This window comes from Hippoglossus hippoglossus, chromosome 21, assembly GCF_009819705.1.
Source record: "Hippoglossus hippoglossus isolate fHipHip1 chromosome 21, fHipHip1.pri, whole genome shotgun sequence".
NCBI classification, from domain to species: domain Eukaryota; kingdom Metazoa; phylum Chordata; class Actinopteri; order Pleuronectiformes; family Pleuronectidae; genus Hippoglossus; species Hippoglossus hippoglossus.
Window position 1 is genome coordinate 2,574,144 of NC_047171.1, and position 15,940 is coordinate 2,590,083.

A 15,940-nucleotide genomic window follows, 5' to 3' on the forward strand; every position below is an offset into this window, starting at 1 on the left:
GACGTGCAGAGCCGATGTCGTGTGGAAAAATCCAACACGCTCCAGTAAGAGGGGGAAATCTGATCATTCAGGGTCGTCTGCTGGATCCTAAACTCAATTCAACCCAGATGGAAACGAGCGAGGACTCAGAAAGGAGGACTCGAGGAGAGAAAGCACGTTGCCAAGCAGCCGCTGTGAGAGTGTGTGTTGGTGTGTTGCACGTGCACATGTATGATGCTCCGGGGGAATCTCCCACTCGCTGCACCGAAGGAGATTATCCCTGCAGATCCGGAACATTCCTCCGACGTCCAATACAAACAGCCTCATCTGCTTTATCATCCAATCAAATCATGACATCTCAGATCCAATCAGAAGAAATCCTCCTTACTTACTTTCTATCTAATTCCCCCCCCCCACACACACACATAGAGATAAATAAAACTTTGTCCTCAGCCATTAAGACGTCTGCAGCTTTAGCTTAAGAGCAGCACGGACTCAAACATTACAGTGATTTCAATAAAACCTCCGTAAACGTATCTCAAGTGATTCCTGTTGTCACCAGTTTCCTGATCTGGGTTCAAACGACAACAAGCAGCTGCAGCAGCAGCGAGTTCCATTATGTGCATTGATCACACAGATCAACTCCAAAGCTCCAGTGCTGCAAAATGCTCCAAACACTCATCAGCAAACAGAAGAACGTGACGCCGCCGCACATCCTCCTCCGAGGTCACGGCTGCAGGCGGAGTCCAGGGAAACAAGACGGAGTTCTGACTCGGACGTCCAGGAGGTTTCTCCCAGTTTCTAAATGCACGTCAGAATAAAAGGGGAATAAAAAGGCAAAACACAGCAGTGTCATTTCTATCTAATAACCAAAACCAGAATCAAAGCACTGGTGTATGTCACCAGATTCATATGAGGTCACCGCGACCTTTGACCTTTGAAATGTAATCTTTTCACATCGGGGCTAAGTGACAACAGGTCAAATAGAAGAAATTCCCTAAAGGGAGACTTGATAGTACGAAAAAAACATTTGTGAAGCCAGTGTGACCTTGACCTTTGACCTTTGGCCACCCAAAGAGTTTATCCTGAGATATTATGTTCACAAGTACGTCCGCACACCGGCTGTCGCTTCCCAGTTTCACATCTGAAGTGTTGTTCCTCAATATTCTTCTTTTTTCTTCAATCCAGAGAATTAAACAGGAACGATGGAGTAAATGTTGCTGTTAAACAAACTCCGACATGTTTCGTTTCTCTCTTTCAGACACAGAAGCGTCGACACTTACCTGCACCTGGAGATTCTGTGACTCAGGTGAGTTCCATCCCAGAATGTTTTATCCAAACTTTCATTACAAATAAACGAGAAGCAGCTTCACAGAACGATCACACGGGGAGAGTCGGATCTCTCCATCACCTCAGAGAGAGAATCAGTCAGAACTTTGACACTCAATTAGAAAGTAATGAAGAGGTTGAACTTTAGGTAAAGACTCGCTCCTGCTTTAACACAAACTCCCGTGTGATCGTGTCCTTGAGAAGCTCTGACACTTAACAGCATTAAAACCGTCACACATCAAACACTCGGTTCACACGCGTGCAGTCAGTTTACTGTCACTCATGCTCTCATGCTTCACAGAGAAAAATCACACTCTGAAAACAAACCAAACTCACGTCACCGTAACAAACGTCAACAGGAACCGGAGACATGAGCAGTGACTCCAAAGCTTCACAGAATAAAGGCTCCAACACTGTGGGGGTGGGAACTGATCACACTGTTTGATAATCTGGATTAGAACTGGTTTTACATCTTTAACATCTATTTACATCAGTGCTCCACTAAGAACGAGTCAAATGTGAAGATTCTCTGCTCTTTTCAAATGTTGCTGTTGGTTTTTAATCAGAGTAATGATCTGTTTCTGTGTGAACTTTGATTTCAGGACATGTTCAGTCATTAGCAGTGAGATTAAACATGTATCTGATGGTTCCGGTGGATTTCCGCCTGCAGGCAGACGTTTGATTTCCGGGCAAACACTGATTGATTATTTTAATCAGGCTGCAGTTGCACCGAATCATGAAACTGATCGTTAGACTTTGGTTTTTCACAAGTTTTGAAATGAAATCTGAGGAGTTACAGCCTCTGTAAAGCTTTGGGATTTCACACCATCATAATGAGGCCAACAACACAAACTCAGCTTCCAATGGCACCACAGAGGAAGAGAGGGCGACACAGACTGAGGAGGAAGGTGGAAAGAAGAGGAGGGAGCATGCACGGTGGCCGTGACTGACACTACATCACCCACAGGGAAACAACATGCGTGCACAGAGGGGGAGGGAGGGAGGGGCAGGACGCTGACATGCAGGAGGCGTGGGGGGAGGCGTGGGGGGGGAGGCGTGTGGTAGTGAAGCGGGAGTCACCTTGGTCAGCAGGTGTTGAGGTTTTCCTGCTATGTTTCTCAGAATCAGAGAGGTTTCCCTGTCCAGATAGGAGTGCTTTAAAGAGACAGAGAAAGAGAGAGAGAGAGTCCCAGTGAATGGATCTGCTGATTGATTGGGAGGCATGGATTGATTGATTGATTGATTGATTGATTGATTGATTGATTGATTGATTGATTGATTGGATGTGGCAGATTAGCAGAAAGCTGTGCGGTGAAGCAGAGATCAGCAGCAGAAAGTGGACTGAAACCTGTAAAGAGCCGTACACGTAAACAACAGATCACAGTGATGCTGAGGAAACAACATGTTAACACACATCAACCAACACTTTGATGTCTTTATCCCAGAATATAGAAAGAGGTTTGTTTGTGTTTCTGTTTGTTTGTTTGTCTGTTTGTGTGTCTGTCTGTGTGTCTGTTTGTGTGTCTGTTTGTTTGTTTGTTTGTCAGCTGAATGACCCAAAAACTACTCAACACGTTTCCACCTGGTCCAAGAACTCACTCACTAAATGTGGGTTGTGTGTCTGTGCTGTAAATAGAGATGGACGACGAGACTGCTCCCTGAAAGTGAAGCCAGATTTCAAACTTGCACTGGAAGCTCCAGCTCAGCGTCTGTAATGATGTTATGGTAATAAAGACAAAACCAGTGGGGAGACATGTTCCCTGTGAAGTCTCATTATTAGAGCCAGACAGATTTATTGGCTGGCCAATAAAGAATCGGCTGATGTGACCTTTTTACAGACACAACTGTGCACATGTTAATGTTTGCAGAGTAAAAAATGCAGTTATGTTTATTTTCTTAGCTAATAAATAGGTATCAGGAATTCTTTACTCTTTACGTTAACCGCATTAGTTCCCACAATCTAAATCAGCTCATTGCATCTTTCTTCAGATTACAAACTGTAGAGACCTGGAGCCTGTGAACGTTTATTTCTAATAAAGGTAAAATAACTGAAGCAGAAACTCTGCAGCTAGTGAGCGACTGAAGAGCGAGACAGGATTTTAACTCCGGGGCCATCGGGGCACCAGACACGTCTTCATTAATTATTCATCTGCTCAATTATTAACCACATGACTCATATTTACTGACAATGTGAACTGACAAACAGACGCGGGTCAGATCTGCGGCTCAGAGGTTTTACATACGATAATCCACAGACGTGCACGTGCAGCAGTGAGTCACCGGTTCATCCTCAGCAGGTTCCTGCTCAGCTCACAGAGGTCGAGTGGGAAGAGCTTACACCTTTTACAGATGGAACTGATCGGTTTGATTTTACACATCTTTCAATGTATTTTTATTTAGGAATAAAAAAAAAATCTGCTTCCTCAAATGACATATTTCATTAATAGTTTCTCACAGATATAATGTAAATATCTATTAAGTGTTGTACAAGTGTGTGTGTGTGTGTGTGTGTGTGTGTGTGTGTGTGTGTGTGTGTGTGTGTGTGTGTGTGTGTGTGTGCTTCAATCACTAGAAACCATTTTATAGAAAGCATTAGTTCTTTCATGATAACCACAGATTAAAAATAATATTTAGGTCAAACACACACACACACACACACACACACACACACACACACACACACACACACACACACACACACACAAACACACACTTGGATGTTGTCGGTCAGATCTTGGCCAAAGGGAAAAGCTGACAGCAATCATGTGTGTGTGTGTGTGTGTGTGTGTGTGTGTGTGTGTGTGTGTGTGTGTGTGTGTGTGTGTGTGTGTGTGTGTGTGTGTGTGTGTGTGCTGATCCCCTTTAGGTCCCAGTAATCAAGTGGATGGCTGCTACATGCTGCCTCACATGGGAAGACTCCACTATCATTATTATCACTATTATTATTAATGATAATAATCCATCTCTCCTGGCAGATTGATCCAAAATGAAGTCGCCCTCACGACCAAGGCTCCGTCTCCTTCAGCCTGTAAACTGTTCTTCCTTCACTCCTCAGGTCGACTGAGTCTCTGAACAATTCAAAGTCTTAACACGCCGTTATTTTTACTGCCCTAAATCGGAGGAAGACTCAAAGTGCAGCAGTCCCAGTTTCTAATGAGCCGGACTCGTGGGAGCAGCTCAGGGAGAAAACACTACAAGCCCAATCTCCTCCTCTCATCCCTCGCTTCTGTCTGATCCCTCTCTCTCTTGCTCTATGTGCTTCTGTCCGTCCTCGTCCTTTAGTTCCCATCATCCTCTGCGCCTAATGCCTTTATCGTCCACTGTGGGTTTGCTGACTCACTGTGGCCTCTCCTCTCATTATTCTAATATCTCTCACTCCTCCTCTCTTTCTCTCCATCGCTGGTCTCTCAGATGAACTGGAGCAGTAGCTCTGTTTCCCATGCACCGAACAGGGTTTGTGTTTGGAGTGCGGCTCATTGGCTGCCTTTGTTAGGGTTGAGCAAGGCACTAACAAGAAATTACCGACCTATGGTCAGTTATCAGTTAATCCACGAGTCTAAGTGAACATTTGTGCGAAATTTAACACGATTCTCTGGAGGCGTTTTTAAGATAACGTGTTCACATGAAGAAAAAGGTGTTTATGATGTGACTAAATGAACATTTTCACCAAATGTGAAGACATTCCTTTAAGATGATCTTTAGATATCACATTTAAGAAAAACATAAACATATTTTGTGAGGCCACAATGACCCTGACCTTTGACCTTTGGCTTCCAAAATCATGTAAATTAATCCTTGAGTCCAAGTGAATGTTTGCATCAATTATGAAAGGAGATATGGCATTCACAAGGCAAACTATGTGCTTTGTGAGCGCGTAGAGACCTTGACCTTTAACCTTTGTGCACCAACATTTTATCAGTTCATCTATAAGTCCAAGCGACCATTTCTACCAAATTTAAAGAAAGTCCCTCAAGGCGTTCTAGAGATATCGTGTTCAGAAGCTGTGTGTCGCCGTTGCTGAGGCATAACAAGGTTTAAACTCCCTCAGCAGCCACCAGGGTCAGAAACTAAACAGCTGTTGTAGTATAAGTGCTCAAAAACCCAAACAATAACCCTATATAACATAAAATGTAGGACAAGAACGGACCTTTACAATCGTTTTAGCTCTTTTCGGCTTCACCTTGTTCACACTTGTGCAAACTCAGCTGTGAATCATCCAGATCTGACGACGTGGGTGATTCAGCGAAAGATAATAAACAGGCTCGTTCTCTTCCGTCTTTTCTGGGACAGGAAAATAAAACGTTCTGATGATGAAAGAAGCGAAGACGCAGCCCGAAGCAGCAGAGAGCGACAGCAGCAGCCGGCGGCGGCGGCAGAAAGATCCAAACACAAACCACTGCTGCAGAGGAACCTGAAGAAACCGTATTTAGAGGAGCAGGGGGTGGAGCCTGACTGCACCTACACCTGCACCCATTGGACGTTACTAGCTGTCAATCACACTGTGGTATCCACCCCCCAATACATACGCTGCACATCCTTCACCTTCTTCCCCTGTGAGACTTCCTGTCTAAAGAATCTATGCACGCTTGTAATTTACCATTTTCCAAATGTAATTATCGGCTGATGCACATAATCTCCTCATAATCTGCTGGAAACAATCGCTGACTCAGCGTCAGTGGACAGGTGCTAAAAGCCTGTAAATGAAATTAGCATTGATGTGTGTTGTGATGACGGCAGCACTCAGGTCAGCGTTAGCAGACACACGTCGTTAGTTCTTCCTGTTCCTGTCGGCGAATTAGGTTTTAAGTGTTTAACGACAACTTCAGTTCTGTTCACAGGAAGCGGCCTCGTACCTCTGTGACGTGATGACCCGGACCGGCCACTTCGGCTTGAACCGACGGCTGCTGACCGTCCGATTCGCTGGAGCGCAGGACGCTGTCCAGAGAGTCCATGGAGGAGGCGGAGTTTACAGAAACGCCAGAGGCCGAGGTGACGGAGGAGCGGGAGGAGTGGACGATCGAACGCGCCTGGAGAGAGAAGAGGTCCAAACAGAAAAGGTTGGATTTAAAAAAAACGAAAAGTCCAAATCCAAGAGGTTCCACAAATCAAGGGTCTCAACAATGAAGTTACAATCACTTTACCTCGTGTTCACTGACGGTGCCGACGGATCCCGTGCGTCGATGCTGGCGCTGAGTCGACCCGGGCCGCCGCATCGTGGCCGACGTGTAGGTGGAGGCGGAGCTGAGAGAGTGGGACGAGGTTTGACGGGCGGCATCGTCCATGCTGAGGGACGCCTGAGGAAAAAACCCAAACAGCACAATTTAATAACTGTGGAATATCTTCTTAGGCTTCTTTGACATTTTACCAAATAAAAAATAATAAATTACCGCGCTCTCACGCACCTTCTCCAGCTGAGCCGTGATGTCGTCCAGACTGAAGTTCGAGGCCAGCGCCGGTCTCCCATGCTGCCCAGTGGGAGCTCTGATGGTTCCGGCAGGTGACGCCCTGGTGCTGCTGCTGCTGCTGCTCGCTCCGCTGCTGCTGCCGCCGCCGCCGCTAACGCTGTTACTACTGCTACCGCCACCGCCACTGCCGCTCCCTGCTGGCTGCTGCCTGCCACTGCGCCCTGCTGGAGGCTTCTGTCGGACCTGGAGAATATAAATCAAAGCTTTAGAAAAAAACTAAATATTTGCTGACACATAACAAGGTGGTTGTGTGTGTACCTTGGTGTCGGTCAGGCCCAGGCGAGCCATGCTGCCGGCGCTGTTAGGTTTTGCGTTGACGGTGGTCAGTTCCTGTTCGATGGAGCAGAGATCCGCCATGAGAGCGTCCAGGTCCACGTTCTCGCCCTGATTCAACGCCTCTGAAGACGGAGACACATCAGGGACATGAGACAAGCTGGTCAAAAAGGAGCGAGGTTAAAGTGTGTGTTTATAAATGTGTGTCTTTGAGTGTGTGTGTGTCTCACCATTGATGTTGTAGATGGAGAACCTGTAGGAGAAGTTGGCCATGTTGGTTTCCTGTCGGAGTGGAGCCTTCTGCTGAGGAGGTCGCTCCGGGCGGCCGTCGTCCAGACTCTGGATTCGACAAAGAGAAAATGAGAAACATGAAAACTGCAGCTCTGCATTTATTATGACATCACTATAACGTCTTGTGTGTGTGTGTGTGTGTGTGTGTGTGTGTGTGTGTGTGTGTGTGTGTGTGTGTGTGTGTCTACTCGTACCTGTGTGAGTTTGTCCAGCTCCCCCAACCAGGCTCCAAACATCTTGTCCAGGTCCTGGTCCTCCTTATCGCTGTCCTCCTCTTCCTCCTCCTCTTCCTCCCTCACGTCCACCTCCTCGTCTGACAACTGCTCCATCTGGAGGAGAAAGAATAGAAAAGAAAAAGGAGGAAGAGAAACTGGTTAATTCTCCTGCAGCTGCATGAGAAGAGCGTGATCTCTCAGCGTCATCTAGTGGGCAACTGGGTGCACTACACGTTCTATAGCATTTCTGTCTCTGAAGTGAACAGCAGAGGGCGCTGCAGCTCCTGGGTCACCATGAAAGCAAGATAAGGGTCAAAGGTCACAGTTCAACGCTGGGAATTTAGTCTGAAAAACGTTTGAGCAGCGGAAATCCACTTATTAAAAAAAAAAGCCTGTTAAATTATTTATGAAGACAAATTTCAAAGCTGTAATAAAAATTCAAAGCTGTCAATAAAAGCTTGTTTGTGACAGAGCACAGCTGGAGACAGTTGGAATGAGACGGAATCAGAAAAATGAACATTTACACAGACGGAGTCCAGCTGTATTTAATAAAGTAAACAGGAAACGTCTTGACCTCCTGTTACCACATGCTGCTCATCGCCGTCGGGTTTCAGACGTTATAAATACTTTTAAAAGAAGATTTTTCAGAAGAGACACGGACGAAAAGACGAGCAAAGAAGAGACAAGAGGGAACTTTTAGTCTCTCATGTCAAAAAAGTTTGGTCGGTGAGTTCATCCTCCCATGAAATGCTTTGTTCCAGAGTTAAAGAATATATACATCGTTATACTATGTTACCAGCAATATTCTTAATTCACCAGTGGATGGCTCCAAATAGTTTGGATACCAAAATTCCTTCATGTGATTATTTTGTAATTGTTTCTATTCTTTTTATTTGTCTGCTTTTATTTTATTTCTTCTGTATTTTTTCTTATCTGTTCTATATTACTTTGGTTTATTGTTTATGCATTTTTCCAATCGCCCCCGACTTTCCTGTGTCTGCTTTGTGCTGTTAAAGTTATTATAATAAACATAAATATACAAAATATAAAAATGGCAAGAAATTTACAGAGAACCTGTACGCCGATACGAGTGTGTGAGAACGAGTCAACACATACTGTATCTGAAGGGGGGGGGTCCTGTGATTAATGACACACACACACACACACACACACACACACACACACACACACACACACACACACACACACACACACACACACACACACACACACTCTCTCACACAGTGTCATGAAAATATATGGATGTTTACACTGGAATACAGTTCAGAGACAAAGATGCGCAGCAGCTGTTGAATTCTTCTGCGTTGAAAACCAGAAGCAAATGTTTACTCCACAGATTTAGATTCAAATGATTTATCGGAAATTAATACTCTGTTTCTAGTCTATAATACCAGTACATATAAATTATATAAGTTATATAAGACAAAGTCCAGGTATTGGAATAGGTATTGGGAAGGTTTCTCATCATCTTCATCATCTATTACACTTGTTTTTAATTTCTTGTTTTTCCTTCTTTTTCTTTTTAACATATCTCAGTCTACGATGGTGTCCACACACCTTCTGCCCAACTTCTATTTCCCCCAGCCCCCAGTGCCCATCCCTGAAGGTCGTGACCCCGTCGTCCTGGACCCTCTCCTGTACGCTGATAATCTTTGTGTAGAGACCAAACAGGTGAAATGAGTTTCCTCCATAAGGCGGCAGAGCAAACCTCCTCTTCTCCCTCCTCCCTCCTCCACATCTCCACCCGGCCGACCCCAAAGTATCACCCAGGGCTCAGTGTGCTATTCCTGGGTAGCAGTTTTGTTGTCGCCCCCCCCTGTCCCTCAATGGGAAGAGACAGTCAACCAACACACACACACTAACACACGCACACACAAGATTAGAGAGCAGAATGTCACACACCCACACACCACACACACACAGACACACACACAGACACACACACACACGCTGAGGAGCTACAATTAGATCCCTGTGGTTAAGAAGGTCTGTCATTTAGACTGGAGGCTAGGGCACGTGTGTGTGTGTGTGTGTGTATGTGTGTGTGTGTGTGTGTGTGTGTGTGTGTGTGTGTGTGTGGTTTGGAGACTGCTGAGGGACTAGAGGACCGTTGTGAAAACTCTCACAGCTGCGCTCTCCAACAACAATCTGCTGCTTCCACACAGCGAAGGTTCCACGGAGGCCAACAAATGAACCTTTTTTCCTCGCGGGCGCAAACGACCGAGGAGAAAATTCACTTCACGTTGAGTCTGAGCTTCGGAGGAAAAAAAACACACACGGGTGATTCAACCTTTTAAAATCTGCCTCCAACCACAGAAAGGGATAAAACTGAATTCTGAATTCTCTGCTCAAGGTCAAGGCCTCGTCTTGAGGTCATTTTATGAGTAGAATCTTTTAGCTGCACGTCTGAATAATTGGTCCGATAAGTAAGTGTGATGATCGCCTCAACCCGTTTTCTGATATTTTGGTGAATAATTTTGATTTTCACTGCCTGGAATTTTGCAGTTTACTGTCATATCATAAACATTTAAGTTTATTGCTTTGAATACGGACAAGATACTTCAGCAAAGAGTCAGTCCCTGTTTTTTTTGGAAATGTTATAACGTGATAATGTTGTTGAAAGTATCTTCACATCTCATCGTCTTGTATCCATGGAAACACTGGTTCGGAAACAACATTGATGATGATTTGTTTTTCGTCAAGATCCATAAATTATTCTTTGGGAAATTGGTGAAAATGTCAAAAAACACATTATCTAAAAAAATAAATCCTTGTTTCCCCCCATGAGCCAGATCAAAACCAGATTTTAATGGATTCTTCCGTGACCCACATCTTTCCAGTTATGTGGAAATCAGTTTTTAGTTTGCTGACAAACAACAAACACACAAACAGAAGGGGGAGAAAACATCGTCTCTAGAGGAGGTAAAACAAGAATCACATGAATCTGGTCGTCTCTGTTGAACTTCCTGCTGCTCTGCTCCAGATTCCTGACTCGAGTGTCAGATTGAACTCACCCCCAGAAAGAGCGAGTCGCATAAACTGCACTCGGTCGAGCTCTGTTCTCTGTCGGAGCTGAGGCAGCAAGTCGTAGCGACGCGCTGTTAGTGCTGAGCGTGTGTGTGCATCCAAAGTAAACAGTAATTACTCTGCTGCTGCAGCCACACTCCTCCTGTCTCTCAGGATGAAACCATGCAATCATCCTCCCATCCTTCATTCCTCCTTCTTCTCCTCAGTTTGTTCTCTCCCTTAATTTCTCCGTCTATTACTGTTTCCACCTCTTCCTCCGTTCCTTCATTTGTTCCCTCCTGTCCTTGTTCTCCTCACTCCCGTCCTTTACTGTGTTGCTCCTCTTCTTTAATCAGAAGGAGCGAGACGGTAAAAACTAAAATTTATTACTGCGGTTTCTTGGGTTTGTTTAGCCCAACGACCGACTGCTTACAGATCGTATCACTCAAACGGTTTGATACTAAACAAGCTTTCAGCGGGTGAACAGTTTGTCCTGTGACGATCTGTCAAACACTCCAGGACAGGAAGTGGCCTGAGCCTCAGAGCGCTGACCTCCGACCCTTCACGAGGAGTTAAATATGGAGGTGAAGGCAGCTGTTGTCCGGCAGGGAGGCGACGGGACCGACGCATGGACAGTGTTACACTGCGGATATTTTTAGGGAGAAACACGAGGACTACCCTGGTTCCATGTGTCAAACTGGGACATAAATCTCTCGAGGGAGGGAGGAGGAGACAAGTGGAGAGAAGATGAGAAAGGAAAGGAGACGAAAGTGGGCAAGAGGAGAGGAGACAAGAGGAAGAACAAGATGATGATGATGATGATGATGGAGAATCACATCTACTGCTTAAGTGCCCTTGAGCAACACATGGCATCTGTAGTACCTTCCCACAATGCAACACAAGAGCCTCAATGGTCTGCAACAACATCAACACCAAAAGAAAAGGCTTTAAGTCCCTTTGAGTGAAGTGAATGAGGCCTGTTCCCACGGCTCTATATCAGGATCACACACACACACACACACACACACACACACACACACACACACACACACTCTCACACACACACACACTCACACACACTCACACACTGACACCCCCCCACACACACACTCACACAAACACACACAGAGTTGATGGTATATTTAGCTTGTTGGTTTTTTTGTAATGAGAACCTATAAATCACATCTACAGAAAACGAGTGAATCCAGACGTTGAGACGTTTCTTTTACACACACACACACACATACACACACACACACACACACACACACACACACACACACACACACACACACACACACGCACACTATAAAGGACTGATCATGCAAAAACTTTACCAAACTTCTAGAATTTGTCTGAATTCTACATTTTGTTATTTTATCTTCTGTGAATTAAATCACAGCTGAACACAGTAAATGGAATAAGCAACGATTTGGCCTCAACATACTACACATGTTTGAACATAATAAAATGGTGTGTGTGTGTGTGTGTGTGTGTGTGTGTGTGTGTGTGTGTGTGAGTAAAACTCTTGGCTCTTTCATTCAGGACACACGCGTGTTATCTCCGTCTCTCTGGAAAACCTTCAGGATGTTCCAGGTCCGAACTGATCCAACAACAAATCACAGGAACACACAACCTTCAAACTCATTATTCTCACAACAACGACCACTTGGACCATACGCACACAGGTTCTTTATTCTGGAGGTAATTCATGACGGAGGCGTAATTTCCGTGGCTCTGATCAGAAATGTTTGCGCTGGTATCAAACGGGGAGGAAGCAGAAGACGAGCGAGGAGCCGCCTGCTGATCCAGCAACAATGATATCACTTCCCCTGAGACCTGCAGGAGGGATTACATCATTTCCTCCTCGCTTCCCTGCCTCGTATCGACATCTGCCTCCGTCTCTCAATTCAAGGAAGGGGCATTAACGCAGAGGACGAGTGGGGGGGTGGGGGATGGAGGCAGAGTGAGTGGGGCTTTTATTTCACCCTCCTCAGCTGCATTATACTTAAATGTAGTGTACACACACACACACACACACACACACACACACACACACACACACACACACACAGGTAGTGTACTTTGAACTCATTAGATCTCAGCATCACAGGGACGTCTGTCTGTTTAAGAGCAGGGGGATAAAAACAACATTGTATATATGAATACATGTGATGTGATGTGATGTTGCCCAAATTACATGTCATTGTGTCAGAGTTGTGCTCTTGAGCCCCACGGCTGGATCCCTGGGGGGCTCAGCTGCCGCCATGTAACCTGACACACACACACAGACACACACACACACACACACACACACACACACACACACACACACACACACACACACACACACACACACACACACACACACACACGCACACACACTTGAGTGCTCCAGATTTAGGGAAAGAACAAACGAGGTCTATTTTTGCCTCAAACCTAACAAACAACAGCACCAGGAAGTCGATTCAACTGTAACTGAATGGATTTACCACGGACGTATTAAAAAGACACGGAGGCGTCATGGCAGCGTCAAAGCATTCCCCCCCCGTTCACATGGAGTCTGGACGCTGAGGTGATGATGCATGTGGGGCAGCGAGCTGTACGTGACGGTGGCAAAGTGGAGGCACAGCTTTGCTATTCTCAGAACCTGGGAGAGTTTTAATATCTCAGGGTCTTGTTCAGGAGGGAGGGGAAGATGGAGCAGGAGATGGACAGGCGGGTCGCTGCGGCCTTCGATTAACCGGCCGCTCTGTGTCCTAGACCCTCATCTACGAGCTCTGGGTGATCGGGAAAACAAGGGTGTGGATACAGGCCGGCATCCGGAGGGAGCTCGGGCTCGGAGTCAAACTGCTGTCCGCTCAAAGGTGTAGTAGTTGAGGTAGTTTGAGGGTGCCTTCCGTTGGTGGTTTACCTGGCACGCCAAACTGGGAGGAGACCCAGAGGTAGACCCAGAACACATCTGGCCTGGGAACGACTCTGTATCGATCCCCCATGAAGAGCTGGACAGCGTGACTAGGAGAGGGACGTCTGGGAAACCCAACATGTCCGTCCACCTCCACTACCCAAGACAATGGATGGATGGAGAACCTCCCCCCCCCCCCTGAACACTATCCTAAAGCTGTGTCCCAACTCAGGAGAAGGAGAACACGTCGTACACAGACCACAAAGGAAGCAGCCAGACAGCAAAGGCCCAACAAAAATGACACGGTTTCCTATTTGCGTCGCCAGCTTGTCTCGCTCTTACCGCTGCATCGTTAGCTGCTTTGAGCGGCGGCAGCTCAGCCACCCAGAGAGATAGCGTGTTAGCTTCATGAGCGCAATGGATCCTGGGACAGGTCGGACTTCAGAAGGAGCCGCCGTCCTTGCTCTGGAACAGAGGGACTTACATACATGTGGACATGTGCAGCGTGCGACCGCTCCACCAACATGCTCAGCCTCAATCACATGACATTTTATAATGATTAGACGTCACTCTATATATATATTTACCTTTATATACGTTGCCAAACCCAAACAGCTCCGTTATAATAAACATAGAAACACGAGCCACTCCTTCACAACTGCCCACAACCACACACTGTATTTATAGTACCTGTATTTATACACACACACACACACACACACACACACACACACACACACACACACACACACACACACACACACACACACACACACACACACACACACACACACACACACACACACACACACACACACACACACACACACACACACACACACACACACACACACACACACACACACACACACACACACACACACTACTTTGATATGATCACATCAGTGCAGCATGTGCAGCTGTGTGTGTGTGTGTGTGTGTGTGTGTGTCTGTGTGTGTGTGTGTGTGTGTGTGTGTGTGTGTGTGTGTGTGTGTGTGTGTGTGTGTGTGTGTGCAGCTGAATAATATATAAGAGGACAACTTCCCACAAAACACAAGTTTCTGAACAAACTCTCTTATAGAACTCTGTTTTAAAAAATGTGTGATTACTCCCTCTTACAGTAAAACACAAGTTGGAACTATTCTTATATATATATATATTTTTGTGCGTAGTCACTAAATATAGTCCCTAAGATGTCGTTATCAAACCCTTATGACAAAGATTTGTAATTTTATAAATAACTATAAAAAGAAAGAGTTTTTATTAACTGTTTTTAATAATGTAAAATAAATTAGATATTTTCTGCATTTTAAACATCTTTGTAAACACAGTGTTGATCATTGTAAACATCCCCAAAAATTTATAATAATGATAAATAGCTTAAATTTGTTTTTATATCTGCAAACAGACGCAAATACCAATATGTCTGTGAAAGGCTCATATCGCCAATGATAACTTAGTCTGGCTCTTATTAATGAAAATCAGTTTTTGTTTTCATGAGACAGCCAAGGAGCTTAACTCATAAGGAAAAAGACGTTTTAAATTCCAACGCACAAAAGTCACGGTGACATTTTCCGTCTCCTGCAGGTGAAGATCACATGACTTCTGTCTCAAGTATCCAGATATTAGTTTGCGCCGACCACAGATTTGAACACCGTAGATTTGGCTCGATGTCGGAGCCTCTTACCGCAGAGACATCTAGTTTTCCACACAGCTCGGTGAGGATGGAACACAAGCGTAAAGAACACAGAAGCCTGCAAGAGGCCACCAGCGATTAATCGTCCGTGATATCTGATCAACGTGGAATAAACTGGGGGTAAATGTGGAGTCTCTACAAAAATATTTATTTTGGAAACCTCAGCGTACATTTCTAAACACAGAGAGTGAATAAGTGAGTTGCAGCATGCTAAGAGAAAAAATATAACATGCTTTACTTTGGGTACAAGGGATAAAAACAAATCTTTCACAATATGTCTGAACCAGATGTCAGCAGTAACGTTTCCAGACGCCAGAGACCAGTTCAAATAAGATTACAGCCAAGAACAGACACAGGAAGCCGGAGAAAGGCTCTGGGAGTACGGGCAGCGCTAACCGAGGGTGTAGTGGTAACAGTAGCGACACCAGACGTAACAACGGGATTAATTCTATCCAATGCAATCTGATGTTAGAGCATTATGCCCGTACTTTGTGTAATTGTCGAGCATCTCGTTCCATAACCACGTTAATCTGCTCCTGTAACAGCCTCCTCTTCTCCGGGAAGGTTTTTCCACCAGATTCTGCCACGGAGGCGTTTGTGAGTTTGGCCGTCGACGGTGGGCGATGAGGGCGAAGGTGTAAGATGAGGCTGAGATGCAGGTTCCGTTAACTTGTCGTGCACCAAACTGAAACTATTTCTTTATGGATTCTGGCTTTGTGCAAAGGAGCGTTGTCATGTTGCAACAGGAGACGGTCGCCA

At 45.4% G+C, this 15,940-nt stretch overlaps 1 protein-coding gene across 5 annotated transcripts in view; it reads right to left on the reverse strand.

Annotated features, from left to right (window-relative positions):
• The window catches only part of LOC117754573 (ras-associated and pleckstrin homology domains-containing protein 1-like), a 48,696-nt gene that overhangs the window by 15,893 nt on the left and 16,863 nt on the right, over positions 1-15,940 (reverse strand). For 2 of the 5 annotated variants that reach the window (XM_034573533.1, XM_034573534.1), the window contains 7 exons: positions 7,532-7,666; positions 7,277-7,385; positions 7,032-7,171; positions 6,696-6,956; positions 6,450-6,602; positions 6,162-6,335; positions 2,389-2,463 (listed from right to left, as the gene is read on the reverse strand). In XM_034573533.1, the coding sequence (XP_034429424.1) occupies positions 2,389-2,463; positions 6,162-6,335; positions 6,450-6,602; positions 6,696-6,956; positions 7,032-7,171; positions 7,277-7,385; positions 7,532-7,666 (1,047 nt within the window). The remainder of the gene's footprint in view (positions 1-2,388; positions 2,464-6,161; positions 6,336-6,449; positions 6,603-6,695; positions 6,957-7,031; positions 7,172-7,276; positions 7,386-7,531; positions 7,667-15,940) is intronic. The other 3 variants (XM_034573535.1, XM_034573537.1, XM_034573536.1) reach the window with 3 other exon arrangements.